General features: G+C 41.7%; 1 protein-coding gene across 1 annotated transcript in view; it reads left to right on the top strand.

The window, feature by feature from the left end:
* The window catches only part of BAZ1A (bromodomain adjacent to zinc finger domain 1A), a 109474-nt gene that overhangs the window by 37686 nt on the left and 43823 nt on the right, over positions 1-27965 (top strand). The window contains exons 5-13 of the mRNA XM_054027108.1: positions 1904-2005; positions 3329-3416; positions 9806-9940; positions 10481-10580; positions 14791-14957; positions 16816-16911; positions 21901-22039; positions 22488-22634; positions 27834-27929. Coding sequence (XP_053883083.1) covers positions 1904-2005; positions 3329-3416; positions 9806-9940; positions 10481-10580; positions 14791-14957; positions 16816-16911; positions 21901-22039; positions 22488-22634; positions 27834-27929 — 1070 coding nt within the window. The remainder of the gene's footprint in view (positions 1-1903; positions 2006-3328; positions 3417-9805; positions 9941-10480; positions 10581-14790; positions 14958-16815; positions 16912-21900; positions 22040-22487; positions 22635-27833; positions 27930-27965) is intronic.

Raw genomic sequence — 27965 nt, 5'->3', positions numbered from 1 at the left:
AGGACACTGGCTCCATCTTATAGGGCTGTTCATCAGTTTGGGGTTTTTTTGTTAGATTTGTCCAATGGTGCATCTGTATCTTGTATATATTCACCATCTTTATACTGTGCAGACCTGCGTGAATCAGAACGCTGAGGCAAATCTCATATCTGTGTAACACTTATATACGATTCCAAAAATCTCTTGGATGTGTCCTTCTAGGAATAAAAAATAGTTTCAAGAATGGTAAAAGAAACGCAAGCTACAATGGGCAATAGTCCGTCTTCAAGCATTTTATGAATTCTACAAGGACTGAATAGCATTACAGTGTATTGCCAAAAAGATACCAGTCCTTCCATGTAATTTATATTCCCATCCAGATCCAATATTAATTTTGAATTGTCCAGTCCTGTGCCTGCTAAAGCAGTAGCTCTTTGAAATTATGGATGAAAAACACTATGTGAAAGTTTAGTATTCTTATTTAATAATAAAACACAAGATAGTTGAAACAAAATAAAATCATAACTTCACACCACTTAGTTTCACTGTTGTATGTTTTTTGTATATAAATAGTACCATTATCATTCTGTTTAAAGCACAGAATATCTAATTTTTAATCAGAGTGTTAAAATATTGACTTAGCTGTGTTTTAGTGATGCTTAGCCTCACAAACACAGGCGTATGAAAGCATCTTCATCTTGGTGATGAACGGGGATCCTAGTTTTCCGTGATGAACCAAAATTTTGTCAAATAAAAAACCTCATAAAATTCTGTATTTTTCCACGATTGAAATGAAACGCTGAACTTTAGTTTCCCTAGCCACAATATATATAGGTATCAGTTGAACACAGTTTTATTGATCTACGCTAGAACCCTGTTTTTCCGAGCCTGCATTATCTAGCTTTCCATATTAATCAAACCACCAGCCTCCTGAGGCTAACAGGGCTGGGCTCGGGCAATCAGCCTCTGAGTGGCAGGGGCTCCAACTGTCAGCGCTGCTTGGAGTTGCGTGCCCGAGCCCCTCCCCTCATCTTAAAATAAGAGATAGAAAGCTCTTTGCTGATTCTCCCAATATTTGATTATCCAATCTGGCCCTGGTCACAATTAGATTGGATAAATGCGGTTCCACTGTTAATTTAAAGTGCATTCAAAAATCAATCAGAAGAGGGGGAGGTTGTGCACATTGAATAAATGACACTGGTACTTTCAGTAAAATTTAGTTAATATATGGTTTTATTTTGTCACAAAATGTAAAAACCAAAGATTCTCTGTAAAACAAAAATTCCACAGTTTTCCATGGTAAACTGATTTCTAGGATCCCTGGTGATGGAAAAATACGTAAGCCTTCGTAAAGAAAATATGCTGAATCTACTGTACTAATTTGTCATAAAAGGTGATTCTTGGACAGTGTATGCTATCATGACTATCTTTTTGTCAATCAATTTTTCCAAAAAGTTAGGAAGTAATGCATTGTCTTGTGAAGTCTCTTCCTTTCAAAATGTTGTCAGCTAGAGTATTCATCCTCCCACACTGGTCCTTTAAAGTGTTGCATTTTAGTTATTACAGCAGTATGGCTGTTTTCCTCTCCTTTGCTTGATCCATGCCAGTAGCTGATGGTAACAGCATGAACTTTGGCGTATGGACTTAGTCAAATAAAGAAATATTTTATAATTGATCTTGTTCTGTCTGATTTTAAAACTAAATGCAAGTACACATGTATATGGCATTTTTATTATTTTGTTTAGAAGTCAGTGAGTTGATTGGCATCAGTGGAAGTTATGGGTGCCACTGTATGTGCTAATGTACTTTCCAGAGGCATGTTCTCTTGATAAATATAATTATTTTTCTAAACAGATTTTGGAACATGGATCTTAAATGTGATTTTTGTATTAAAAATACTTCATCATTTTATTTTACTTTTTAGGAAGAAAAAAGCATTAATTGATCCCTCCTTGTTCAAGTACAAAGTCCAGCCTATTAAAAAAGAACTATATGAATCTGTTACTGTAAAAGCATCTCAGATAAGGTAAAAATTACTGTTTTGTCATATTGTCCTTGTATGTAAATTAGAATTGCACAGGTCTTCTGTAGTATTTGTAGTGTAAACTGTGTACATTTTAGCTATATTGACTTTAAATAGTTTGAAACTGGGGAGCTGAGTTCTGCAATCGTTTTTAAGTGATTGACATTTTGACAGGATGTAATTGTTGCTCTTTAAAATTGAAGGTTTTTAATAATCTCATTCTAACAAACTGTGATAAGTTTTTTTTAAAATAAAATATTTTTTTCTTTTTTAAAGAGTAAATTGTGCATCAACTTCCATAGTGTGTGATCTGAGTGATTTTAGTGGGTATTTGATGTATTAACACAGACTCATTTTGGAACTAAATTATTTGTACTGTAATCAGTCTCTAGTAGCATCAGAAATAGGTGCAATAAGAAAAAGAATACACAGGCTTAAGAATGGAAGGGAATGGTCTTGTGGCTAAATAACTGGTCTGTCACTTGAGACATCTGGGTTCAATTGCCAGTTATGTCACAGACTTCTTGTGACACTGGGCAAGTCATTTAGTCTCTTTGTCTCTGATGCAATAGTCTCTCTCTGTTCAGCAAACACTTACGCACAGGCTTAATTTTAAAGGATTGACTTAAACACATACTTCAAATGCTTTTCTGAATTAGGACCTTTGTACCTCACTTTCCCCATCTGTGAAATAAGAATACTAATATTTCTTTTATCTCACTGTCTCTCTTGTCTATTTAGATGGTAAATAAATCTTCAGGGAAGGCGTCTCTTGTTGATGAGAGTTTATAGTGCCTAGCACAATGGGGCCCCCGTCTCGGACGGGACCTTTAGATGCCATTGCAGAACAAATAACTCATATTATTGTTTTTGTTTAATATTGGGAGATCTACAGAGTCAGTGATTCAGAGATGTTTTTTGTGTGTGTGTTTTTTTTATATATATATATAACAATTGTATGAAATCTCTTACTCTCTATATAGACACACATTTTAAGTGATAGGATTTCCCTGGCTTTAAAACAAAAGTCAAAAGTTTGGATATCTAAAATAATATTTGGGTACAGTAATTAAACTTTTTTTATGTGGAAATCTTGATTCTCATTAAGGTTGTTGAGAACAATAGTTGTCTAAGAAAATACTAAATTAAAACTTTACTGAGAAAATAACAGAAGGCAGAAATCATATGACACTGTTTCTGTGTTCTTATCTGAAGTGTGATCTGTAAATTTACATTAGTTATAAGTGAATGTAGATTGACTTTAGTTGGTAATGTTGTGGTTTTTGTGTTTTGTTTTTTTGTTTGTTTTTTTTAAACACACCATAGCCGGAGGAAACATCTCTTTTCTCGTGATAGACTTAAACTTTTTTTGAAGCAACACTGTGAACCACATGATGGAGTCATTAGAACTAAGGTAAATAAGTGGTTAACTTGTTTGTAGAAGAGAGAGAGAGCATTATCATCTAGAAATATGATTATATGAACTCACATATTTCCTCCTCTTAGACTTTTTACTGAAAAGAAAGTTAGCTGCTCTCATTATAAAGTATTATTTATTTATTATGAATAGGTGAAAATTTTAGTAGGTTTTCTGCTTTCATCAGCCAAACTATACATCTGGTGTGTTCCTTAAGCTATACAAAATTCAGTGAGTAAGACATGGCACAATAAGCTAGTGTCACTCTATTGCAGTGGGTCTCAAACTTGTTTTTGCTGGCGACCCCTTTCACATCGCAAGCCTCTGAGTGCAGCCCCCCCCCCATATAAACTAAACACACTTTTTAATATATTAAATACCATTATAAATGCTGGAGGCAAGCGGGGTTTGGGTTGGAGGCTGACAGCTTGTGATTTCCTCCCCCCCCCCATGTAATGACCTTGTGACCCCCTGAGGGGTCCCGACCCCCAGTTTGAGAACCCCTGCTCTACTGTAATCATGTCTCTCTGCAGATAAAATGATCCAGGGCTTGTCTTTACTGCAACAGTTCAAGTTAATACGCTTGCGTTATCCTACTTGAAATAACCTCGCTCGAGTGAGGTCACGTCTACACTGGCAAAGTTACAGTGCCATTCAGAGAGCGCAGAAGGAAAACCGCTGTTTTGTGGTCACACTGACAGCTGCCTGCGAAGTAGTGTGTTCACACTTGCGGCACTTGCAGCGCTATTTGGAGCAGTGCACTCTGGGCAGCTATCCCACAGAGCACCTCTCTCTTTTGCCGCTAAGACTTGTGGGAAGGTGGAGGGGGTCGTGGGGCATCCTGGGTCCTGTCCCAAAGCCCCATGATGCATTGCTTCGCATCCCAGGAATCCCTGTGCTTCTGTCTGCATTTGGCGCCATCTTTCAACGATTTGTGTACTGCATGCCCTGCTTCTTTGGTCTGCAGGAATGGATCTCAAACTGCTGGTCAGAGCGAGCAGCATACTGGTCAACACTTTGACCTTAAACTACAAAGGCAAGAGGAGTTTGCCATTGATCTCGCCCTGTGTAGTAGCTGTGACACAAGATTGCTTGTGGGATTCATGGAGGTGCTGACCACAGTGGAACACTGCTCTTGGGTTTGGGAAACAAGCACTGAGTGGTGGGATCATATCATGATTCACATCTGGGATGACAAGCAGTGGCTGCAGAACTTTCGCATGAGGAAAGCCACATTCATTGGACTGTGTGTTGAGCTCGCCCCAGCCCTGCAGCACAAGGACACGAGAATGAGAGCTGCCCTGTCGCTGGAGAAGCACATGGTGATTGCACTGTGGAAGCTGGCTACTCGAACTGCTTAGCAACTGATCGGTAGCAGTCTGGGAGTGGGAAAGTTGACCGTTGGACTCATTAATCGCATCCTGCTCCGAAAGACCGTGACTCTAGGCAATGTGTGTGACGTGGATGGCTTTGCACAAATGGGCTTCCTTAACTGTGGAGGGGCGATAGATGGCACGCACATTCCAATTCTGGCACCAGACCACCTAGCCACGGAGTACATTAATCGGAAGGGGGTATTTCTCAGTGGTTCTCCAGGTGCTTGTGGATAACCATGGGCGTTTCACAGACATTAACGCAGGCTGGTCCGGAAAGGTGCATGATGCACGCATCTTTTGGAACACTGGCCTGTTCAAGAAGTTGCAAGCAGGGACTATCTTCCCGGACCAGAAGATCACCTTAGGGGAAGTCGAAATGCCCATTGTGATCCTGGGAGACCCCGCCTACCCCTTAATGCTGTGGCTTATGAAGCCATACACAAGGCAACTTGACAGCAGCAAGGAGCAGTGCAACAACAGGCTGAGCAAGTGCAGAATGACTGTTGAGTGTGCATTTGGCTGTTTAAAAGCTTGCTGGCGATGCCTGTATGGGAAGCTGGACCTTGCTGATGACAATATTCCTATGCTTATAGCTGCGTGCTGTACTCTCCATAATATTTGTGAAGGGAAGGGTGAAAGCTTCACTCAGGGCTGGACCGCAGAGGCTCAGCGCCTGGAGGCTAAGTTTAGTAGCCCTGGTCTCTGGCTGTTCAAAGGGGGGCAGCGCGGGGCCATAAGGATCAGGGATGCCTTGAGGCAGCAATTTGATGCTGAAAGTCACTAATATTTATTGCTGTGCTCGGGATTGCAGTGCTTGTAATGCTAGGAGGTGATTGGTGCACATGAGGCAAGAAGGGGGCCTAACATTATTGTATGTTGCTTTGCAGTGCTCTTTTTGCTTTCACTTATAGAATAAAGATTGCTTTCAAACCAACGCAATTCTTTTATTAAAAGACGGCAACCAGAGGAGAGAGTCAAACGAAAACATTCATCAGCAGGAAGGGGGTATGGGGGAAGGTCTCAAGAGGAGGAGGGGTTCCAGGAGAGCTACAGATTTATGTATGTCCAGGGATCATACCCAACCTTCTCCTTTGGAGTACAGTGCAGCTGGTGCTGTACTTCAGCAGGGCCAAACTGCAGATGGATGGGTGTTGAGTGCAGTGGGTAGTGGGAGTCCACAGTGCTGGACTGTGAGGAGGGAGGAGTGGAATGCTGCGGGTAGAGAGTGCAGCCAGGAGGTTGATAACAGTATGTTGGTGGTGTGTGTGGGGTGCATGGGAAAGAGTTTGGCAACAGCGGCTGCAGGGGAGGGCGGGCGCAGAGCTGTTCGGTTTACAGTGCTAGTATTGCCTGGAGTGTGTCCACTTGGTGCTCCATAACATTTAGATCCCCTCCGTGGCTTCTTTCTATTGTCACATTCTCCTTTCGGTCCCTCTTACTGTCCCGCCACTCCTTCAATTCCTGTTTCTCGGTGGCAGAGTGCATCATAACCTCACGGAGAAAGTCCTCCTTGGCTGCTTTCTAATTCTGGGCAGCCATTCAGCCGCTGATAACAAAGAGGAAGGCTGGGCTCCAAAGGTCATCTCTGTGAAGTTTAAATGCAATATTTTACAGAAGCAGTATTGTTTGCAACACAAACAACACTGATTTAGTGCTTTAAAACACAGCCAGTACTCAAACACCTGTCACTAACTGGCTGACCCCAGGCAAGCACACATGAGCCACAAGATTCCCAAAATGGTGAGTAGCTGCAGGGGCAGTGTAAATCACTCTTCCCGGACCCTGCTGTACACAGGGCACATGGCTCTTGGGGAGAGCCAACACTGTAGAGAGGGGCGGGGGGGGGGGGGGAGGAGGAGGTTGATAATCATTCCTGTCCCCACACTTTCCACAGGATGTGATCATTATGGAAGATATCTTGCTGCTGAGGGTGAGCAGGGAATCAAGGGAGGATCTTCTCCAAGCCTGCGGCTTCTGCCCTGGCCCCTATGCGGGCTAGTCTGTGTTCAGCAATGTTGTCTGTCTGTCTCCTCCCCCCCCATGACGGCAAAGTGGCACAGGAAAGTTACCGTTAATGGGACAAGAAACAAAGCAGCTCTGTCGAGGAACCTGTGGCAGCAGATTGCCCAGTATCTACACGAGAGTTTCCTGGAGATCTCTGAGGGAGATTCCCATGAAGTGAGGGAGTCTATCAACAGCCTGTTCCGCTGCTCAGACTAAGCATGTGGTGGGAGATAAGCCTGCTTTCCACAACCCTCCTGCCCCCTACAACTCACTTAAGCAATTCCCAAAATCAGATCCACTTACCAGTGGCCTCCTCTTCTGTTTGCACTTTGCCAAGATCCGAATGCTGTGACTGGCTAGACTCCTCCAGGGTAGAAAAGAGCTCCTGACTGCATGCATCTCTGGCCACCCAAGTCATCCTCTGCCTCTGGTTCTCCCTCCCCCTCTTCATCCGAGATTTCCTCCTCCTGGCTCGGTCCACTCTTGACTGGCATGTGAGCCAACAAAGTATTCACAGGGGCCTTCGCAGTGGAGGTGGGGTTGTCACTGAGTATCGCGTCCAGCTCTTTGTAGAACCGGCAGCTTGTGGGCGCAGCACCGCAGCTCCTTCACTTTTACCCTACACTGCAATGTGACCCAATCATAGCCCCTTTCTATCATGCATCATGAAATCTGTCCATAGGTATCATAATTCCTACAGCTGGAGCGCAGCTAGGACTGCACAGCCTTCTCTCCCCAAATGCCGATGAGGTCCAGCAGCTCGGTATCGCTCCAACCAGGGGATCGCCTGGTGCATGGAGCAGGCATGGCCATTTGGAAAGATGCATTGAGACCACTGCACACATCACCAAGTAAACAGGAAGGAGACTTGCAAATTTGCAAAGGAATGTACGGGGTGGGGATCATGGTTGGTCACCTGAGGACAGGGCAGTAGAGAGGGGAGAACAGGCATGGTGGGACACCTCCCGGAGGCCAGTAACAGCGCTGTAATTGCCATGGTGTCTATACTGGTGCTGCAGTGCTGTAGCCCCCGGCGCAGAAAGCTCTACGCCTCTCGTTGGGGTGGTGTGTTTTTTGTTTTTGTGTGTGTGTGTTGTGTTTTATTTATTTTTATTTAAAAGAGCGCTACAACTGCGCAGTTTGTGTGCACTAAGTGGCTTAGCAGTGTGTACACCTCGGGAGTTACAGTGGAAAAAGCTGCTTTACTGTGCAGAAACTTGCCAGTGTAGACAGGGCCTGAGAGCGACTACACTGAAACAACTCTCAAACTGTGCAGTGTGTTTAGATTAGCATAGTGATTGGGTTAGCAGTTGATGGAGCTGTATGTAATTTGTGTCCTGGAGATGCAGCAGTTTAATTACCTCAGTTGTGAACAGCACTCCAGTTTCAATCCACCCTCCCTGGCAGGCCAACTAGCTCAAGTTTAAAGCAACCCTTAATTTGAGCTACAGATTTTAATGTGTGGATTGGAGTTGGATAGGAGCAAAACTCAAGTTACAGATCTAGTTAATTATGCAGTAAAGACAAACCCTAAATCTGTAACATTAATGAGACCTGTGTGTGTGCAGGAGTCCAAATGACATCAGCGGGCTTTGGATCAGGCCCTAAATCAGGGGCTCTGAAACTTCATTGCACCGTGACGCCCTTCTGACAACAAACATTAGTACACAACCCCAGGCGGGGGGACTGAAACCTGAGCCCGCCCGAGCCCCACCACCTTGGGCCGGGGGACCAAAGCCAGGAACTGGTAAAACTCAGAACTCTAAAGGTTTGCTGTGAGATTCTGTGCTGCATCTCTTAGATGTGCATCATGGAATTCACAGTACAGAGGACAGGGGGAGAAGGCCACCTCCAATCCTGTGCTCCTCCGTGGCTGAAGAGGCCCTCCATGTAATTTAGGCACCGAAGGCTGGCTGTCTAAGCTATGGCAATTTTCTAGCCTGCCCTTTTTCCTTCCTGTAACACTACCCAGAATCTGCAGTGCTGTGCTGATCCCACTCTGGATACAGTCCTTCTAGCCCCACACATGCCTTTACTTGCAAGAGGACCTTGGAAGATAGCCTAATTGCTGTCTTCCGCTGTGCCTGTGCTGGGTGAATCTAGGGTTACCATATCTAATAAATAAAAAAAGAGGACCCTCCACGGGCCCTGACTCCGCCCCCTCCCACTCCCAGCCACGGGGAAAGGGCTGCCCGAGCGCTACCGGCTTCGGGCAGCCCCCATGCCTCCGGACCCTGCGCCGCCGGAGCCCGGGAGGGGAAGTGCCCGGCCAGCGGCTGGGGTCCGGAGGCAAGGGGGTTGCCTGAAGCCCATAGCGCTCGGGCAGCTCAGCTCTTAAACAGAGCCGAAGAGTCAGGGGAGGAGCAGAGCCGCCATTTTCCCGGACATGTTCGGCTTTTTGGCAATTCCCCCCGGACGGGGGTTTGAGTGCCGAAAAGCCAGACGTGTCCGGGAAAAAGAGGACGTATGGTAACCCTAGGTAAATCCTCTCCTGAATACATATGGGTTTTAGGGCCTTTTTACACTGCTCAAGCCCTTTTATGTGGTGTAAAGGAACCAGAGTGAGGGTTAGACTCCCCACCGTCTGTCCCGATTTTTCACACTTGCTATCTGGTCACCCTATCAGACTCTCATCTCTGAATTCCATCTTGGCAGAGACATAAGGGAAACACACATTTGTTTAAAGTTAGTTCAAAATGAACTTGTAATTTTAAAGTCTGCATGTACATTATGTTGGGGCCAAGTTCTGCCTTCAGGAACACATGCACTATTCCCATTACATTCAGTGGGAGCTGCAAGACAGTTTGAGATCTCAATCTCTTCTTAATATCTCTTTTTTGCTGGATTAATTCTGCATTTGAACCATTGTAAAAGAGAATGTTTGTTTTTTTTCCCCTTGAACTAACAAATATTCATCCAGTTACTTTTATTGTCTTTCTGAAAGGATGGTTTCCTAATTATGTAACTTCATAACACACATCTATACTTTCATATTCCTGTATTAAGGCAATGTCAGTTGCAAAATACAAGATAGCAGAACAAGATTTCTCCTACTTCTTCTCTGATGACCCACCTACGTTTATCTTCAGTCCTGCAAACAAAAGGCGAGGGAGGCCTCCAAAGAGGATATCTATTAGTCGTGTAAGTAATGACAAAAAGTGAACTACTTCTGTCTGGAAAATGAATTGGGGAAATTTATGATCTCTTGTATATCTGGCATAAAAGTAGATCTTGCTTACATTTGGGGACACAAACAGCGAGGAAGCATGATATTTAACCTTTTTCCACCACCTGTTGAAATTAAAAGGAGTACAAATAAATGCATGTGAGAGGGTTCTACCATCAGTGAAGGTAGCAGAAAATTAGCTTTCCAGTATGTCTATTGTAGGGTGCAGTTGGTGTCTTGCACACTAAAACTAAAACTTCCCTTGTCACCACAATGAAAACGACATAACATTTCCCTAATTACACAGGATTCTAGCACAACCTAGAACTCTAAATTTATTAATTATTACATTGCAGAGAATCTTCTTGGTCTTCCCATTATTAGACAAATGCCTGAGGAGCAGTATGCTTCAGTGTGAAGTAAAGCTACAGTTATTCTTTGTTTATACATCTCTTGAAAGAATGTGATGAACCGCAATATATTTTCCCATCATAGCTGCTGTGTTCTTTTTCCAGGACAAGATTGCTAGTAAACCAAATACTCCAGGAAATAGAAGTAAAGTGGCAAAGGAAAGGGCAAGACTCCAGAAACAAAAAGAAGAAATGCAGGCTATGGGTAAGTTCAGCCCTTCTGTAATTGTTAACGCCAGCTCCTGCAGACCCAAGAGCTGACTGTAATAATGGCATTTTGGGTATCGGCTTTCATTAAAATTTTCATTTTAAAACTTACACTGCCATTAAATGACTTGTTTCAATGCTTGAGGTTGTCTCCCTGATACAATACTATTATAATATAATAGAGGCATCACAGGCAGTCAGATTATACTGCTCTCTTCTGTAAAGTTAAGTAGAAGACAAAATGTGAGGGAAATTTATCAAACACGTTTTTATTCTTAAGTCTAATATAAGTGCTATAGGCTCAGTATGTACAAAACCATGGACTTGTAAAGCCAGATGATTGATTGATATATACACAGAGAGTGAGAGAGAGATCAATCTCTGATTAGAAGGAAAAACTATATGAAAGAATACTTCAGAAGTTTAACCAAAAATGAACACGAACCCCTATCTAAATCTATAAGAAGTCTTACCAAAAGCTTCTAACAGACACTTTAATAATCCTGGACATGTCCTTCCACAGAGACTTGGAGCTTGTCTACATGATGAAATTGTTAAGGTGTGATTTCAAAGTATTTTAGTTAAATAAGTGCAAACCTTAACTTTGTATGGATAGTTTTTGTTTCTTTTTTTCCCTTCGGTTTGAGAGGCTTATTTGGTTTAGTTTTAAGGTGAGAAGGAATTGGTTTAGCTAAACCAAAACAAGCCCAGTTTAAACTAGTGTCCACACAGCCTTTACATCAGTTTTTAAAACTATTTAAATTAAACTAGTGCAACTTTCTTGTGTAGACAAGGCATTAAAAGCCTACAGTCCCTTTTCAGTCAAACTCACTCTCTTTCAAAATCAGGGTTGGGGGTTGGCATCTGTTCAGTGCCTTGGGGAATTTCCATTTCTTATCCGTTTATTTACTCAGAAAGGATAAGTTTAGTTAAAGATTTCTGCCCTTTGGGCAAGATTGTCTGATGTGCTTAGGTAAGGGGTAGAATGTTGTTGCACTGCCTTTGAGAAGTCTGGAAGGGAGATTAGGACTTGAGGAGTAAGGGCCCACCTGTGCAAGAGAGTGGACATGAAGGCTCTGCAGAGCCAGGTACTTCTGCTTGCTGGAAGTGGCAGTAAGACACAAGGGAATAAAGGGGCACCTTAGGTAGGCCCAGTTACTTCCTTGTGCTGATTTCCAGGATTGGCTACAATCTGGTCCTATATCAGGCTATTCAGAATGTTATAGCTTAACTCTATCCTTCCATCATCCCATTGAATCAGAGCAACCAGAATCCTTTTGGTTAGTACAGCTTCTAGCTCCAAACTGAATTTGGGAAAAGTTGGTCTTCTGATAAGTGACATGGCATGTATTATCATGGAAATTGTATATATGTCAGCCTTTGGGTTCTATGGGCCTGGCTAGAACATGGCCACTGAAATATGGGATTTGGCTTCAAAATAGCTAGTGACGTTACATTCTCATGATTTTTAACCCAAAAAAATAGATGTGTACATTTTGTACATATTTGTGTATTACACTAGTTTTGTGTGTTCATTTTGCTAATCACTGCCCTACAAACTCTCTGATTTAAAACAGATTATTCACAAGTATTGTAACTTTTCATATTGGGATTACTAACACATTAGAGCAAGTAATTGAATGAGTATGTTCTCCACAAAGACATTTATATTTAAAATATATATATAATATATATATATTTATTCTGAAACATATAACAATGGAAATTCCTTATATAAAGAACCTAAGAACATAAGGATGGCCCTACTGGGTCAGACCAAAGGTCCATCTAGCCCAGTATCCTGTCTTCTGACAGTGGCCAGTGCCAGGTGCCCCAGAGGGAATGAACAGTACAGGTAATCATCAAGTGATCCATCCCCCTGTCGCTCATTCCCAGCTTCTGGCAAACAGAGGCTAGGGACACCATTCCTGGCTAATAGCCATTGATGGCCCTAACCTCCATGAATTTATCTAGTTCTTTTTTGAACCCTGTTATGGTCTTGGCCTTCACATCATCCTCTGGCAAGGAGTTCCACAGGTTGACTGTGCGTTGTGTGAAGAAATACTTCCTTTTTGTTTGTTTTAAACCTGCTGCCTATTAATTTCATTTGGTGACCCCTAGTTCTTGTGTTATGAGAACTAGTAAACAACACTTCCTTATCTACTTTCTCTACACCAGTCATGATTTTATAGACCTCAATCATATCTCCCCTTAGCCATCCCTTTTCCAAGCTGAAAAGTCCCAGTCTTATTTATCTCTCCTCATACAGAAGCCGTTCCATACCCCTAATGATTTTTGTCGTCCTTTTCTGAAGCTTTTCCAATTCCAGTATATCTTTTTTTGAGATGGGGCAACCACATCTGCACACAGTATTGAAGATGTGGGTGTACCATGGATTTATATAGATGATATTTTCTGTCCTATTATTTGTCCCTTTTCTTACTTATTTCCAGCATTGTTTGCTTTTTTGACTGCCGCTGCACATTGAGTGGATGTTTTCAGAGAACTATCCACAATGACTCCAAGATCTCTTTCTTGAGTGGTAACCACTAATTTAGACCCCATCATTTTATATGTATAGTTGGAATTATGCTTCCCAATGTGCATTACTTTGCATTTATCAGCATTAAATTTCATCTGCCATTTTGTTGCCCAGTCCTCCAGTTTTGAGAGATCCTTTTGTAGCTCTTTGCAGTCTGCCTGGGTCTTAACTATCTTTAGTAATTTTGTATCATCTGCAAATTTTGCCACCTCACTGTTTACCCCCTTTTCTAGATCATTTATGAATATGTTGAATAAGACTGGTCCCAGAACAGACCCCTGGGGGACACCACTATTTACCTTTCTCCATTCTGAAAACTGACCATTTATACCTACCCTTTGTTTCCTATCTTTTAACCAGTTACCAATCCATGAGAGCACCTTCCCTCTTATTCCGTGGCAGCTTACCTTGCGTAAGAGCCTTTGGTGAGCGACCTTGTCAAAGGCTTTCTGAAAATCTAAGTACATTATATCCACTGGATCCCTGTGGTCCACATGCTTATTGATCCCCTCAAAGAATTTTAGTAGATTGGTGAGGCATGATTTTCCTTTACTAAAACCACGTTGACTCTTCCTCAACAAATTATGTTCATCTATATGTCTGACAGTATTGTTCTTTATTATAGTTTCAACCAGTTTGCCCGGTACTGAAGTCAGGCTTACAGGCCTGTAATTGCCGGGATCACCTCTGGAGACCTTTTAAAAAATTGATGTCACATTTAGCTTTCCTCCAGTCATCTGGTACAGAAGCTGATTTAAATGATAGGTTACAGACTACAGTTAGTAGTTCTGCAATTTCACATTTGAATTCCTTCAGAACTCTTGGGTGAATAGCAATAATAAGCTAATTTACTTGGAAGTAGTAATTGCTGACCTGATGAAATTTTGACATCTGTAATGCTTGGTATAAAGAGACACTAAGTGATTGTTAATGGCCTGAAAATGGCAACAGGAAAAGAATTGTATTGGAAGTTCAGTCTTTTCAATACAGGTAAGACTATAAGGGCATAAGCAATATTGCTCTGGATTTTCAAATGAGAGCCAACTGGCAATATGTACTCTACAAAACCAGCTAAATGTAGAAACCTGCTAGTGAATGATCAAAATTTGATAGGAAAAACTATAGACTTTTTTAAAAGGGTATTTCTCAGGTTTCATTCCCTGCTTGCTTTAGAAGTAATGACTTCTGTCATTTTGTTCTTTAACCTCCACTTTTAAGTCAGTCCTTAGTGCTTAAGCAAATTCAAGTGATCACTCCATTGACTATAATACCACCTTAACGTAACACACGTTCTTTCCCCAGTCATGCATTATCACTTGTGTTGCTGTAATCAAAACATTTAACCTAATATGTCCTCCTCGTGTTTTTGCTCTACTCCCAGTCCAAATTTTTATCAGCTAGGACCAGCAGAAAAGATGTATTGTTTTTAAGGTGATGGGATTCTTGTAAGCCAGAGATAGATATATGTCAAGTCTTAGGATTCTGATGTTTGAAACACTTGAGCTTCTGCCTGATATTCTTACTGGTTGGCATAGAAACAATTTAATCATCACAACAATTAAAATCTTTTAACTTGATAGTTATCAGTCTACCTATTTAAAGCAGTTATATCAATTAACTTTTTGTAAAAGTGAAATTTAGATTGATGTCCTTTTTTTCTGCACAGCTTTTGAAAAAGCTAAATTAAAGAGAGAGAAGGCACATGCTATAGAAGCCAAGAAAAAAGAGAGAGAAGATAAGGAGAAAAAGAGAGAGGAGCTGAAGAAGATTGTGGAAGAAGAAAGGATGAAGAAGAAAGAAGAGAAAGAGAGACTCAAGATAGAAAAAGAAAAGGTAATAAAATTGCAGTGTATGTATGTCTGATGATGGGATGCACGCTCCTCCCATGGATAGAAAGGTTAATGAGCGTTCATGCACTCAGGCAGTGCCAATTACACATACCTGCAGAACATGCTCCATCTAGAGAAGGAAGGCATAAAAACGTGAAGCTCACAGCAGGGCAGGAGGGGAGTTTCTCCAGGAGGAGAGATGGCTAGGGCCTACCAGGGAGCAAGGGGAGCCCACCTCAGGGTAGTGGCTAGCCACTTTTCCAAATTTATGTTTTGGGGGTGGATGGACTTTGCAAGCCTGATGTGGGCAAGAGGCCCTGTAAGGCTGCTCTCAGCCAACAACCTGGGTAGCATCATCATGGACTAGAGCAGGGGTTCTCACAACAAATTTTTTTGGTGGCTTCAGAGTGCAGCCACCAGCTCTTAGTGATGGCCGCACTGACACTTTTTTTTCCTAAAATGCTTAATTAACTTTAGGGAAAAACAATTAAATATGCACAGATTCATATCCAAATCATTGTAATTTATATTTGTAGGATTTTTTGGCAGACTCCATAACAAAAAATAATGTGGCCTCCCCCTTTGGTTCCCACCCCACCCCCATCCAGGGCTTAATGGGTTCTGGGGCTTACTGTGAAAAGTAATATTTGTTAATATCACAGCACACTTAGTAGTTTTATCGTACAGAATGAAAACATACTTGTGTTCTGTCTTTCTTGTTCTACCAAACATATTTAGAATCATAGCAATGTAGGGCTGGAAGGGACCTCAAGAAGTCAAGTCCAGCCTCCTGCACTGTGGCAGGACCAGTAAACCTCCTAGAACGTCCCTGACAGGTGTTTTGTCCAACTTATTTTTAAATGCTTCCAATGATGTGGACGCCACAACCTTCCTTAAAAGCTTATTCCAGAGCTTAACTACTCTTATAGATAGAATTTTTTTTTTTCCTAATATCTATCTAACCTAAATCTCCCTTGCTGCAGATTAAGCCCATTACTTTTTGTCTTACATTCAGTGGATATGGAGAACAATTGATCATGGTCTTTTTTATTATAGCCCTTAACATATTGGAAGACTGTTATCAGGTCATCCCTTAGTCGTCTTTTCTCAAGAGTAAACATGCCCAGGGTTTTTTGGTTTTTTTTGGGTTTTTTTTCCAACCTTTCTTCATAGGTCAGGCTTTCTAAACCTTTTATCATTTTTGTTTTTCTCCTCTGGACTCTTTCCAATTTGTCCATCCTTCCTAAATTGTAGTGCCCAGAATTGGATGCAGTACTCTAGCTGGGACCTCACCAGTGCTGAGTAGAGCGGGACAATTACCTTGGTTCTTACAAACAACACTCCTGTTAGTACACCCCAGAATTATATTAGCCTTTTTTACAGCAGCCTCACATTGACTCGTATTCAGTTTGTGGTTCACTATAAACACCCCTCTCGCCCCGATTCTCTTCAGAAATGCTACGATCTAGCCAGTTATTCCTCATTTTGTAGTTCTGCATTTGATTATTTTTTTTCCCTTCCTAAGTGTTGTGATTTGCACTTGTCTTTATTGAATTTCATCTTGTTGAATTCAGATCAATTCTCCAATTTGTCAAGGTCATTATGAATTATAAACCTGTCCTTCAATGTGCTTGTAATCCCTCCCAGTTTGGTGTCATCTACAGATTTTATAAGCATACGCTCTACTCCATTATCCAAGTCATTATTGAATAGTATCATTGTTACCTTTTGGAGTATCATTTTACCAAGTAATTATTTTGCTCAGTTTCATTGAAATAGAATTACAGGTTTCTCTGCTGTAGCAGAGTATAGTAATAAAATACAACTGGTTTCATATCTAATTCTGAAGGTTTCAATTTCAGGAAAGAGAGAAATTACGTGAAGAAAAACGAAAGTATCTGGAATACCTAAAACAGTGGAGCAAACCTAGAGAAGACATGGAATGTGATGATCTTAAGGTATAAGTGCTGGGTAACTTTGGGATAGTGCATGCTTGTGCTTTGCAAATTTCTCTGTGCAGCTCTGCTAATGCACCCCAGTCCTGATCTGAAGCAGCTTGTCTATTGAAATACTCAGCTTCTTGAACAGAAGCTGTCAATTGTGCTTAACTGTTTGACTTTGTAATATGAATACATGGGGTTGGAGGCCTGAACTTTTTTTTTTTTTTTTTTTTTTTTTCCCTTAAAGATTTGAATCAGGTCTTCAGATGCAAAAGGCTAGTGTGCTAACCTTTTGGAACAATTCTCCCAGCCACTTCTGCTTTTCTGAAAATTGAATCTTGAGAAACTTGTCTGGCCATTTTGTCCAGACTGGGTACAACAGTTTGGTAGGAGTTTTTGCCATTTTTAACAGTTTACCAAAGAAAGGTGCTAAGATGTTAAAGTGCACATGCGGTGTTCAAGATACTTTTGGGAATGGACAAATCTAATCTTATGAGTGCTTTTGATGTTGTGGTTTTCTTGCCTACCACTTATTACGGGTCTCTGGATTATGCATGATGACTCTCTTCAGTTTGAAATGAACAACTGCTTAATAGAGTTTATCGGCCAGAGTGACTGAGGTGGATCCTTACTAAACCTATCTGCTGAGATTGTTCAACCATGGAGATGTTTGTAGCACTGCTCTGCTTGGGAAAATAAGACATTTGCTTAAGTCTGAAATCTATCCTCGTACTAAATTCATGCACCTTTCAAAAGTGTTAATTTAACTATAGGCCTTTGGAATGAAGGATCCCTTTGCTTTCATAAGATTGGGTTGTGAACAGTCCAGTAACAAGGCTTCATTAAACAACTGGCAACTACAGAAGAGCACTGAGAGGCACTTCTAAAATTACCCTTAGTGAATTAACACACATGCAGCTAATGTGAGTTGCAGTGCTCTGTTAAAATTTGACCCTGAGTTGCTTCTGGCTCTTTGTATCATGTGTTTCTTGGTCATGATTCCAGCAGAGAACATTCTCCACCAAACTCCAGGAGGAAATACAACTTATTTGACTCCTGATTCCAACCATCCAACTTCTGTTAGGCCGCCTTTGTGTTTTTTCTCCCATTCTATTTTGTCATTCCTTTTTGAAGGTGAAAAGGAGGAGCAGCACTCTTATAGAACTTTTTGGTTGAGATATTTGTGGTGATCCATTGCATACTATTGGTGCTTACTAAACTGGATGTTGTATGAAACCTGGAGGGGAAAAAATAGAGTTCCTACCTCAAGGAACTAACATTGTAAATTAAAGACAGTACAAACAAAAATACACTGCACATCAGATTACCAGAATGTGATGGGTTGGATCACAGAAACCCCCTTGGGGCTGCCAACTGATGTGCCAAGACTACTTCTGTCCCTGCCTTCCCTGCCAGCTTGGGACTCCAGAACCCTGCCTGGTTGTGCCAGACACGCTTGCCAGCTACGAACACAGGCCCAGGTCTGAACCACGTCCCCTAACAGTTGCAGGCTTAACTGAAAGCAGCTTAAGAAGCGTTCCTGTCTCTAACACTCAGATGCCCAGCTCTCAATGGGGTCCAAACCCCAAATAAATCCGTTTTACCCCGTATAAAGCTTATACAGGATAAACTCATAAATTGTCCGCCCTCTATAACACTGTTAGAGAGAGATGCACAGCTGTTTTTCCCCCCCCCCCCCCCGCCCCTCTCCCGGCTACTAATATATACTCTGGGTTAATTAATAAGTAAAAAGTGATTTTATTAAATACAAAAAGTAGGATTTAAGTGGTTCCAAGTACGCAAAAGAATAAATGGACACACATCTGACATCAGGAATCATAACATTCAAAAACTAGTAGGAGAACACTTCAGCCTCTCTGGTCATTCAGTAACAGACTTAAAGGTGGCAATTTTGCAACAGAAAAGCTTCAAAAACAGACTCTGCCGAGAAACTGCTGAACTTGAATTAATATGCAAACTAGATACCATTAATTTGGGCTTGAATAAAGACTGGGAGTGGCTGGGTCATAACATGGAGAAAATAGATTCAATTTGTGTAAAGTTGCATTTATCCTTACACCTTTTTGTCAACAGTCTGAAATGGGCCATCTTGATTATCACTACAAAAGCTTCCTCCCTCCCCCCCCACCCCCCCGCTGATAATAGCTCATCTTAATTAATTAACCTCTTAGAGTTGGTATAGCAACTTCCACCTTTTCATGTTCTCTGTATGTGTATATATATCTTCTTACTATATGTTCCATTCTATGCATCTGATGAAGTGGGCTGTAGCCCACAAAAGCTTATGCTCAAATAAATTTGTTAGTCTCTAAGGTGCCACAAGAGCTCCTATTCTAAGAACAGAGTAAATTACCAAACAAAATAAAACACGCAAGTCTGTGCCTAATACAGTAAGAAAGTGATTACAGAAGAAATCTCACCCACAGAGATGTTTCAATAAGCTTCTATCACAGACTGGACGCCTTCCTACTCTGGGCACAATTCTTTCCCCTGGTACAGCCCTTGTTCCAGCTCAGGTGGTAGCTAGGGGATTTCTCATGACTTCAGCCTCCTTTGTTCTGTTCTGTTCCACCCCCTTATATAGCTTTGGCACAAGGCGGGAATCTTTTGGCTCTCTGCCCTCCCGTGCCCCCCTTCTAAATGGAAAAGCACCAGGCTTAAGATGGATTTCAGTACCAGGTGACATGGTCACATGTCCTGTGAGACCCCAAGCCTTCATTCCTCCCAGCCTGACTCACAGGAAGGCCTGCAAGCAAACAGAGCCATCCACAGTCAATTGTCCTGGTTAATGGGAGCCATCAAGATTTCAAACCACCATTAATGGCCCACACTTTGCATAATTACAATAGGCCCTCAGAGTTATATTTCATATTTCTAGTTGCAGATACAAAAATGATACATGCATACATACAAATAGGATGACCACACTCAGTAGATTACAAGCTTTGTAATGATACCTTACAAGACACCTTTTGCATGAAGCATATTCTAGTTACATTATATTCACACTCATTAGCATATTTTCCTAAAATCATATAGAGTGCAACGTCCCACAGAAGATTTAGTCTGAGTGATTAATTTATCTTTACATGCACTTTCTTTATAATGCTTAATCTTGATGTGGGGCAGGAGGGCTGAATGAAAAGAGAATACTCAGAAGCACAGGAATAGGGAGATTGTCCCAAATACAGGCAAAAGTAAGAAAGAGGCTACAAAGGTGAGGGGAGGAAGATAGAAAAGGGTGTTAAGTAAGGATGTGAACGAAGTGTATAAGAATAGAAGGAGAAGGGTATAGTGGAAATGAGAGCTGAGACTGCACCAAGCTATGGAGTTGTGCAGGGATCTGAAGGTGAGAATGAAAAATGTTGAGCTGCGTATGAAAGAAGGGAGGAAGCCAGAGGAGGAGAATGGTGTGATCAGATCAGCAAGAGGAAGTTATCAGCAGTGTTTTGCATATACTTGAAAAAGCAAAATGAGATGTGGGGAGAAAGAGAACAGGAGTTCTTTAACTGAGGTAGAAGATGACCAGGTCATGGTTAAAGATGGATTAACAGATCCGTCAGTGGTGTCTCTAGTCACATTCTACCACATCAAGACTTACCTTAGAGAAAAGATAGTGATCTGCACCTAAAATACCTGTGAACTCAGGCTTACAAGTTGGGTCCCAGTTCTGCTTGTCTGCTGTGTATTTTCTTTGGCATAGAACAGCTAAAATGCTGACTATCTCTTATCCATCTGTGAATGACTTTTATGTACCTGTCCTTAGATTCCACCCTTCCCAAAGAATCTGAACCTCATTCAGAAATATTATGAGCTACTTTAAGCATGAACATAACCATCCATCAATCTTTTGATCTTTGTTTCTGGACTCCCAGTATCCTGGAGAGGAGCCATTCTTTATTTATTTTTGACTCTGACTACCTACCTAGAAACAAACCTTGCATATTTTTGCAAATGTCTCTACTTAAAACCATAAATCAAAAGTCAGATGCGATCATTGTGAAAGGTTGATCATACCTCTCTTTATGTGTTCAAGATCAAGCCAATCTAAAACACCTCCAGCCATATGTCCTCATTGGCAAAGCAATTGCAGTAGAACCTCAGAGTTACAAACACCAGAGTTACGAATTGACTAGTCAACCACACACCTCATTCGGAACTGGAAGTACACCATCAGGCGGCAGCAGAGACCTACCCCCCCCCACCCCCACCCCAAAAAAAAAAGCAAATACAGTACATTACTGTTAAACATAAACTACTTAAAAAGGGAGGGGGAAACAGCATTTTTCTTCTGCGTAGTAAAATTTCAAAGCTGTTTTAAGTCAATCTTCAGTTGTAAACTTTTGAAAGAACAATCATAATGTTTTGTTCAGAGTTACGAATAAACTCCATTCCCAGAGTTTCGTAACTCTGAGGTTCTACTGTATGACAAATGCTAGGCACATACTAATTCACTAGACCGGCCCTGGTCATCCTGATTTGGAATTCTTGTCATATTTTTTGTACGTCTTACTGAGTATTCTAAGAGAGCATTTTTTATTTTTATTTTTATTTATTTATTTATTTTGCTGGCATGAACAATTCTGCAGATTGAGATCCTATAAAATCTGTGAGGAGGAAATGGTTTGAAGGGGCGAAACTGGCAGTTGGAGTTTTTGGAATAACTAACTCTGATCCACACCCTAGTTTAGAACAAGAGACTAAAATACACTCAGATTCATTAGGTTAGCTGAATTATGCATTTAAGGATTTACCTTTGAGCTATATGCAATTGAAAGTTTGATTGCACTATGGCTTTAATAACAATAATACTGCAAGATCTTGCAGTATTATTGTTAACAATTGCTCTGTAAGGTGTATAAAGGACTTACTGATGCCAAATTTATACCACTCACCTTGATGGTAACAAACTTTGTGTGTCTGTTAAGTACTTGGGTATTCTGCTGAAACGCAATGACGTATTGGGTTGTTTCCTTTGTGTTGCAGGAACTTCCAGTTCCAACTCCAGTGAAGACAAGACTGCCACCTGAGATCTTTGGTGATGCTCTGATGGTCTTAGAATTCCTTCATGCATTTGGGGAACTTTTTGATCTTCAAGATGAGTTTCCAGAAGGACTTACTCTAGGCAAGTTATCATTTGATGGTGTGCTTTAATTTACATTGTTCTCCTATATGTCTCATGTGTGCATTTATGAAAGTTTCAGAATTTGTTTACATTAAAATTAACTCTTATTAGATACTTGTACTACTCTCCAGTTTAGTTTTTCTCAATCACCTTGTGGTGGGAATTCTGAAATTTACATGACTTCTAATATAGTAGGGTTTAGTCTGCTGTTTTACAAATATTTTCTTGAATTTCTTAGACTTACACTTTTATATTAATGTGTTAACAAATGGGCATTGTTTGTCAACACTTCCTTTTTCCAGCAACCCCTAAAAATATTTTCCTCTAACACATTAATTTGTTGTACACCTACTTGACTATTACCTATGGGGAAGAGTTTTATTCTTCACTTCATATTTGCTCTTACAGCACTGTGACAAAAGTGACACCTCTTAAATTTTATTCACAGAAGTGTTAGAAGAAGCTCTTGCAGGAAATGATAGTGAAGGCCCACTATGTGAATTGCTCTTTTTCTTCCTGACTGCCATTTTCCAGGCAATGGCGGAAGAGGAAGAGGAAGTGGCCAAAGATCAAATAGCTGATGCTGAGACCAAAGGTTAGACCTTAACTTTACTATTAAAAACTGAAATTCCAATGTAATTAACTTGAAAACTAAACTGCATATACTTTGTTATTTTAGCATTCTTTATTTTATTATGTATGGCAAGATATAAGTGGTGTTTTTTTTTGTTTTGTTTTGTTTTTTAAATGCAGGTATAGCTACAAATGGGGGAGGGGGAGAAGGGGGGAGAAAAAAGTTCCTTAAATAAAGCAAGCTTTTCACATTGTTAAATCCAGCAAAGCACACTAGGCATTTAGCAGTTTGCATATGTTTTGAAAACTTCAATGTTTCCCTCTGTCCCCTTCTTTTCTCCTTCCTTCAGCAATGCTAGATATTTCTCCTGCAGGTCGGGAGAATAGACATGCTCCTGAGCCATCACGCTAGCCTTCATCTGTAGTTGCAAGTTGTCCTTGACTCATGCCTGATTTCTTTCTCTCTCTCTCTCTCTCCCCCCACCCCCCCAAAAAAAAAAAATTAGAGAGCCAAATAATATTCTCTAACTGGAAATTCAGTATTCACTTTCTTTGAAAGCAAGTACTAACTATGCATGCACACTCCTTGGATATCAGGTGGTCACCATGAAGGAGGACACTTCATAGATTGATTTAGCTACTTTTGCCTCTGGGCCCAACTCTTAGATTGCAGCAGCAATCTTTCAAGAGGCATGCAGTGTCCATTGAAAATTTATCTTGTAACTGCTAACATCAAAAGGGAGTTCTTATTTTAAGCTGTCAACGAGTCCTATATACAGGTCTTTATCTCTAATAGTTTCAGTTTTGAGTTTTCATGCACTGGAACAATGCTGTAGTGTCTGGGTTTGGAACACTATGAGCCTGTTCCTGGAATGCTCTCTGCCCACAGAACACTCCCTGAAGTCACAGGGAGGGCTTGCAGAATCTGGTCAGGCATGAGAGTGTTAAAATCTAATCAGACTGCTTTAATCTTTCTTTCTACCACAGTGTTAATTTAAAGCTCTGTTTTGATGGGGATTGGAAAGAAGTAGAATTGGACATAAACTGACCGTATTCCTTTAATATTTGATAGTGCTCTGTTATGACCATATCCCAATTATTTTTAAAATGGGGAGCAAATGAAGAAAATTTAAAGCTGTCTTGAAAGAAAATAATTTGTAGTCTCTAAGTAGAGTTCTTAGCAGAGAAAGCATACCGTATATACTCGATCATAAGCCAGTTCGTTTATAAGCTGACTCTCCTCCCCCGCCCCGCCCCCCAAGATGGATAAGTAAAAATGGAAAATTTTTATAACCCGTTCATAAACCGACGCTATAATTCAGGGGTCAGCAAACTTTGGCTTCTGGGCCATCAGGATAAGCCACTGGTGGGCGGAGATGGTTTGTTTACCTTGAGTGTCCGCAGGCACGGACATAAACCTAAGTAAACAAAGTGTCCTGGCGCACCAGCTACTTACCCTGACGGGCCGGGACAGCAACTGGTGGGGAAATTTTGGGGGGGGAAGAAGCTGGGAGTCAGGGGAGTAACCCCTGTGACCACACCCCACGTGACCCCACCCCTAGCCTGGGACCCCCACACTCTCCCCATCCCATCCCTTCCCACCTTATCTGGGAAGGGCCAGGGGAGGATGTCTCTGACTTTGCTGGAGCTGCTCCAGCAGGCTGGGCAATGTGGCCGCAGCCTGCCGGCGGGCCAGACCAGGCAGCGCGGCCGCAGCATGTTCCAGCGGGCTGGGCTGGCAGGCACAGCCGCAGCGTTTTCTGGTGAGCCGGGCAGCGCAGCCACAGCCTGCTCTGGGGGGCGGGGCCGAGCGGCACGGCTGCAGCCTCCCAGCCCCAGAGCTGCAGCTGCTTTGGAGGCTGGGGGAGAACAGCGTGGCCAGAAGCGGAGAGACTCTGGCCCCATTTCTTCCCTTCTGTCTCTGTTGGCTGTGCTGCCTCTCCTTGCTCCCTCTGTTGGGGGGAGGGGTTGTGTCCCACCGCTCCCTCTGAATACCCATTCATAAGCTGATCCCCTTCCCTGGTGCTTCTTCTTCTTTCTTTTTTTTTTTTTTTTTTTTTTTTTTTTACTACAAAAATTCGGCTTATGAACGAGTATATACGGTAATTACAGTCGGAATAATTTAGGTCACAGTAATTACAAACTTGACACATTTCCTTTCAACTGTTGATGTGTTTTATTACTGGATGTTGACCTCCCTGTGGTATTACTCTTTCTCCCTCCCCCTACCCCTCATAAAGGCAAAAAACAAAACTCACAATTTTAAAATAGGGTGAAATTTTAGGGCTTACATTTTGACAAAGCACTTTTGGATGGCTGTGACTTTGTCAGTGGAAATCCATTGCTTTTAATTTTTAGGACTTTTTGATTTGTTGTGTGTGGGTTGTTGTTTCTGGATCAGAAACAGTTTTGCTCTTAAACTTTTGGTGGACTGGACCAATAAGCATAGGCACTGAGTTTTTAATGTGCCAGGCGGTGCTTCCCCCCCAAGCCCCCACTCTGCCCAGTTCCTCCCTGGAGTGCTCTGCGCCCTCTCTTCTCCTCTTTCCCTCGCCTCCTGATGCCAGGAAACAGCTGATCCCCAGCAGGTGTAGGCCCTGGGAGGGAGGGGGAGGTGCTGATTAGCTAAGGGGAGGAAGAGGTGTTGATAGGGGGGCTTAGCACCCATATTCTCCTGCCCCCTCTTCCCTCCCACCCTGTGGGTGCTTCAGCCCCAGAGCATCCACGGAGTTGGCGCATGTGCCAATAAGATTCCTTCTGCTGTAACAGAATGTCAAATGCCAAATCACAGAAACCTATATTACAGGTAGGAAAAGCTCCCTGTATCTTCTTTGGTCCTTTTTGTTGTCTTTTATTGACAAAACCCACAAATCAGTACTTGGTGTACAATTTTAAAATAATAAACTGAAGCATCTATTATGCTGTAACACCTCATTCTAACAGAGAAATCCCTCTGGATTGTTAGCTTCCAGGAGTGTGTGTTCATAGAAGATACCTGGATCAGGAAATCACCTATAAGGGCACTAGCTACTGAAATGAGAGGTTCCAGAGGAGCACTGCCCCAGAAGGCACTGTGCCTCCCCAGAGCTTCTTAGTGTAGACGGGGAGAGCAGCTATTGCCCTGCTCATGAAGCAGGGTTCAGTATGTTTACCCCTTTGGCCTGCCAAACTTGCTGACTAGTGGGGACGAGAAGCCATGGCTCTACTTCACCCTGCTTCCCCAGAGTTGGCTATAGGCACTTGCTCTACTTTGTTCTTGCACTCAGGTGAGAACAATGACTGTGAGTGTGCCTGGCCCCTACGTGACAGGTGTAAGACAGACAGGAAGACTCTGCGAGTCTTACAACCCTTGCACACCTGTGCAACTGTCAGTCACAGTTTAGTCCTTAAAACGTGGTCCTCATCTGCAAGCTGACTGTATATTAAAAATGGCATCTTCTTAAGTAACAGAGCCTGCTCTCTGTGTGTATTTAGAGTCTCAGGGCTGGTCTCCTAGGTGTCTGTGCAGCATCTAGCACATTTGGATGCTGTTTTAATAAAACTAATTGCTTATTTTACTGACTAAACTACATTTTGAACTCCTGGTAGCAATGCGGAGCCAACACAGCTAAGAGCAAATGAGCTGGATTTTGTTGTCTCCTACATTAGCAGAATAGTTAACTAAATTATTGTTGGTGATGTGTGAAATAGAAATAATCCAACTTGACTTTCAGATTGCAGTTAGTTTGCAGGGCTGGCTATTGCAAAAACACCATTTTACTTCTAATTGGCCATCCCTTGTGGGACTGCAGATAGTACTACTTTTTACTACTACTTTCATTTGGCGCCTCTGGACTTTAATTTCTTGCTGCTCTTGTTCAGACAACTTATCTCTTTCATAAAAGAATTAGAAATTCTTGTACAGCTTCTCCTCTGTCACACTACCCAAGCAGGTTTGTAGCAGTGAGCAGTTTGTTCCACTTTCTAAAACATGCTAGATTTGAAAAGCAGGCAACACTTCAAGAGAAAACACCCAAGAAAAGTGGTTTTTTTTCAGAATTGGAGTTTTATGTAAGAGATGTGGAAAAGTGATAGATGTCCACTTTGTAATATCCGGGTAAAAGCTTTCAGACAGCATTAATCGTGATGCGAGAATGTTATTATTTAATAGTTGTAAACCCACTATTTACGCAGTCTTGTTAAGTTTGGACCTATAGCTCCTTTGCCTGTTAACTTGGTGACCGTAACACTTCATAATGACTTGTACCTGAATAGGGTAAAGTTGTTGAACTAGTGTGCAAGGCTGATCCAACTGTCAACCCTCTGGAGAACTTACCTGTAAGTGCCAAGGAAACTTTGTTTAAGAAGAGGAATTCAGTTTGCCTCCCCATGGATGAGCTGCTTTTGCTGCTGCTGTGTAGTGTTTGTTTACATCTGGCTTGCTTTTATTGGATTACCACTCTGATCATATTTGTGTGGAATGTGTAAACTTCTGTATAAAAGTCAGATTAAAAAAAAAAAAAGGTGATGGATGTTAGCATCTGAAGTGTTTAAACTTTTTTGGATAGTTCTTCATTTAAAAAAACCAAAATGGTAATAAGGAAATAATGATTAAATTGCTGGAACGTGCAGGATAGGATGGAATTTGATTGTACGTTTTTCTCTTTCAAGTGTATTCCCTGGTTTTCCATTCCCTTTCCTCTGTCTCCAGTGTGCATGTTTGCTCCATGTCAGTGCTTTAGCAACTTTAGTCGCTTGTGCATTGTGAGAACGGCTTTTAGTGAATGTTGCATGTCCTTGGTGTACATACTGCTTAGGTGGACATTAGGTAGCATATATTTTAACTTGTTTGTTGAACTGAGGCTGTCTACACTACTGCCAGATCGATGCTCCAGTGATCGATGAACCGGGGGTCAATTTAGCAGGTCTAGTGAGGACCCGCTAAATCAACGGCAGAGCGTTCTCTGGTCGACCTCGGTACTCCACCTGGAACGAGAACAGTAAGGTAAGTTGACCTAAGCTACATCAACTCTAGCTATGCTATTCACATAGCTGGAGTTGCGTAACTTAGGTCGACTTACAGCGGTAGTGTAGACATAGCCTAAGTCTTGAATACGTTGAAGTTTCTGTGAATGTCACGCCATTTTCTTTGTCTTTGCACTATTTTAAAAGGCCTTTTCTTTCTTCCCCCAAAAATCCAAGTTTTAATTTGCACTAGAATAAAGTGTTTATTTCCTTAAAGATTTAACAGAGGCTTTGGATGAAGATGCAGACCCCACAAAATCTGCACTGTTTGCAGTTGCAACTTTGGCAGCTGCATGGCCCCAGTTACATCAGGGTATGTGTGGGTTTCATTTTTTGTTTCATTTATGTG

This window comes from Malaclemys terrapin, chromosome 4, assembly GCF_027887155.1.
Source record: "Malaclemys terrapin pileata isolate rMalTer1 chromosome 4, rMalTer1.hap1, whole genome shotgun sequence".
In the NCBI taxonomy this organism is placed as follows: Eukaryota; Metazoa; Chordata; order Testudines; family Emydidae; genus Malaclemys; species Malaclemys terrapin.
Note: the sequence above shows the minus strand (reverse complement) of the source record. Positions and strands in the feature narration are given on the sequence as shown.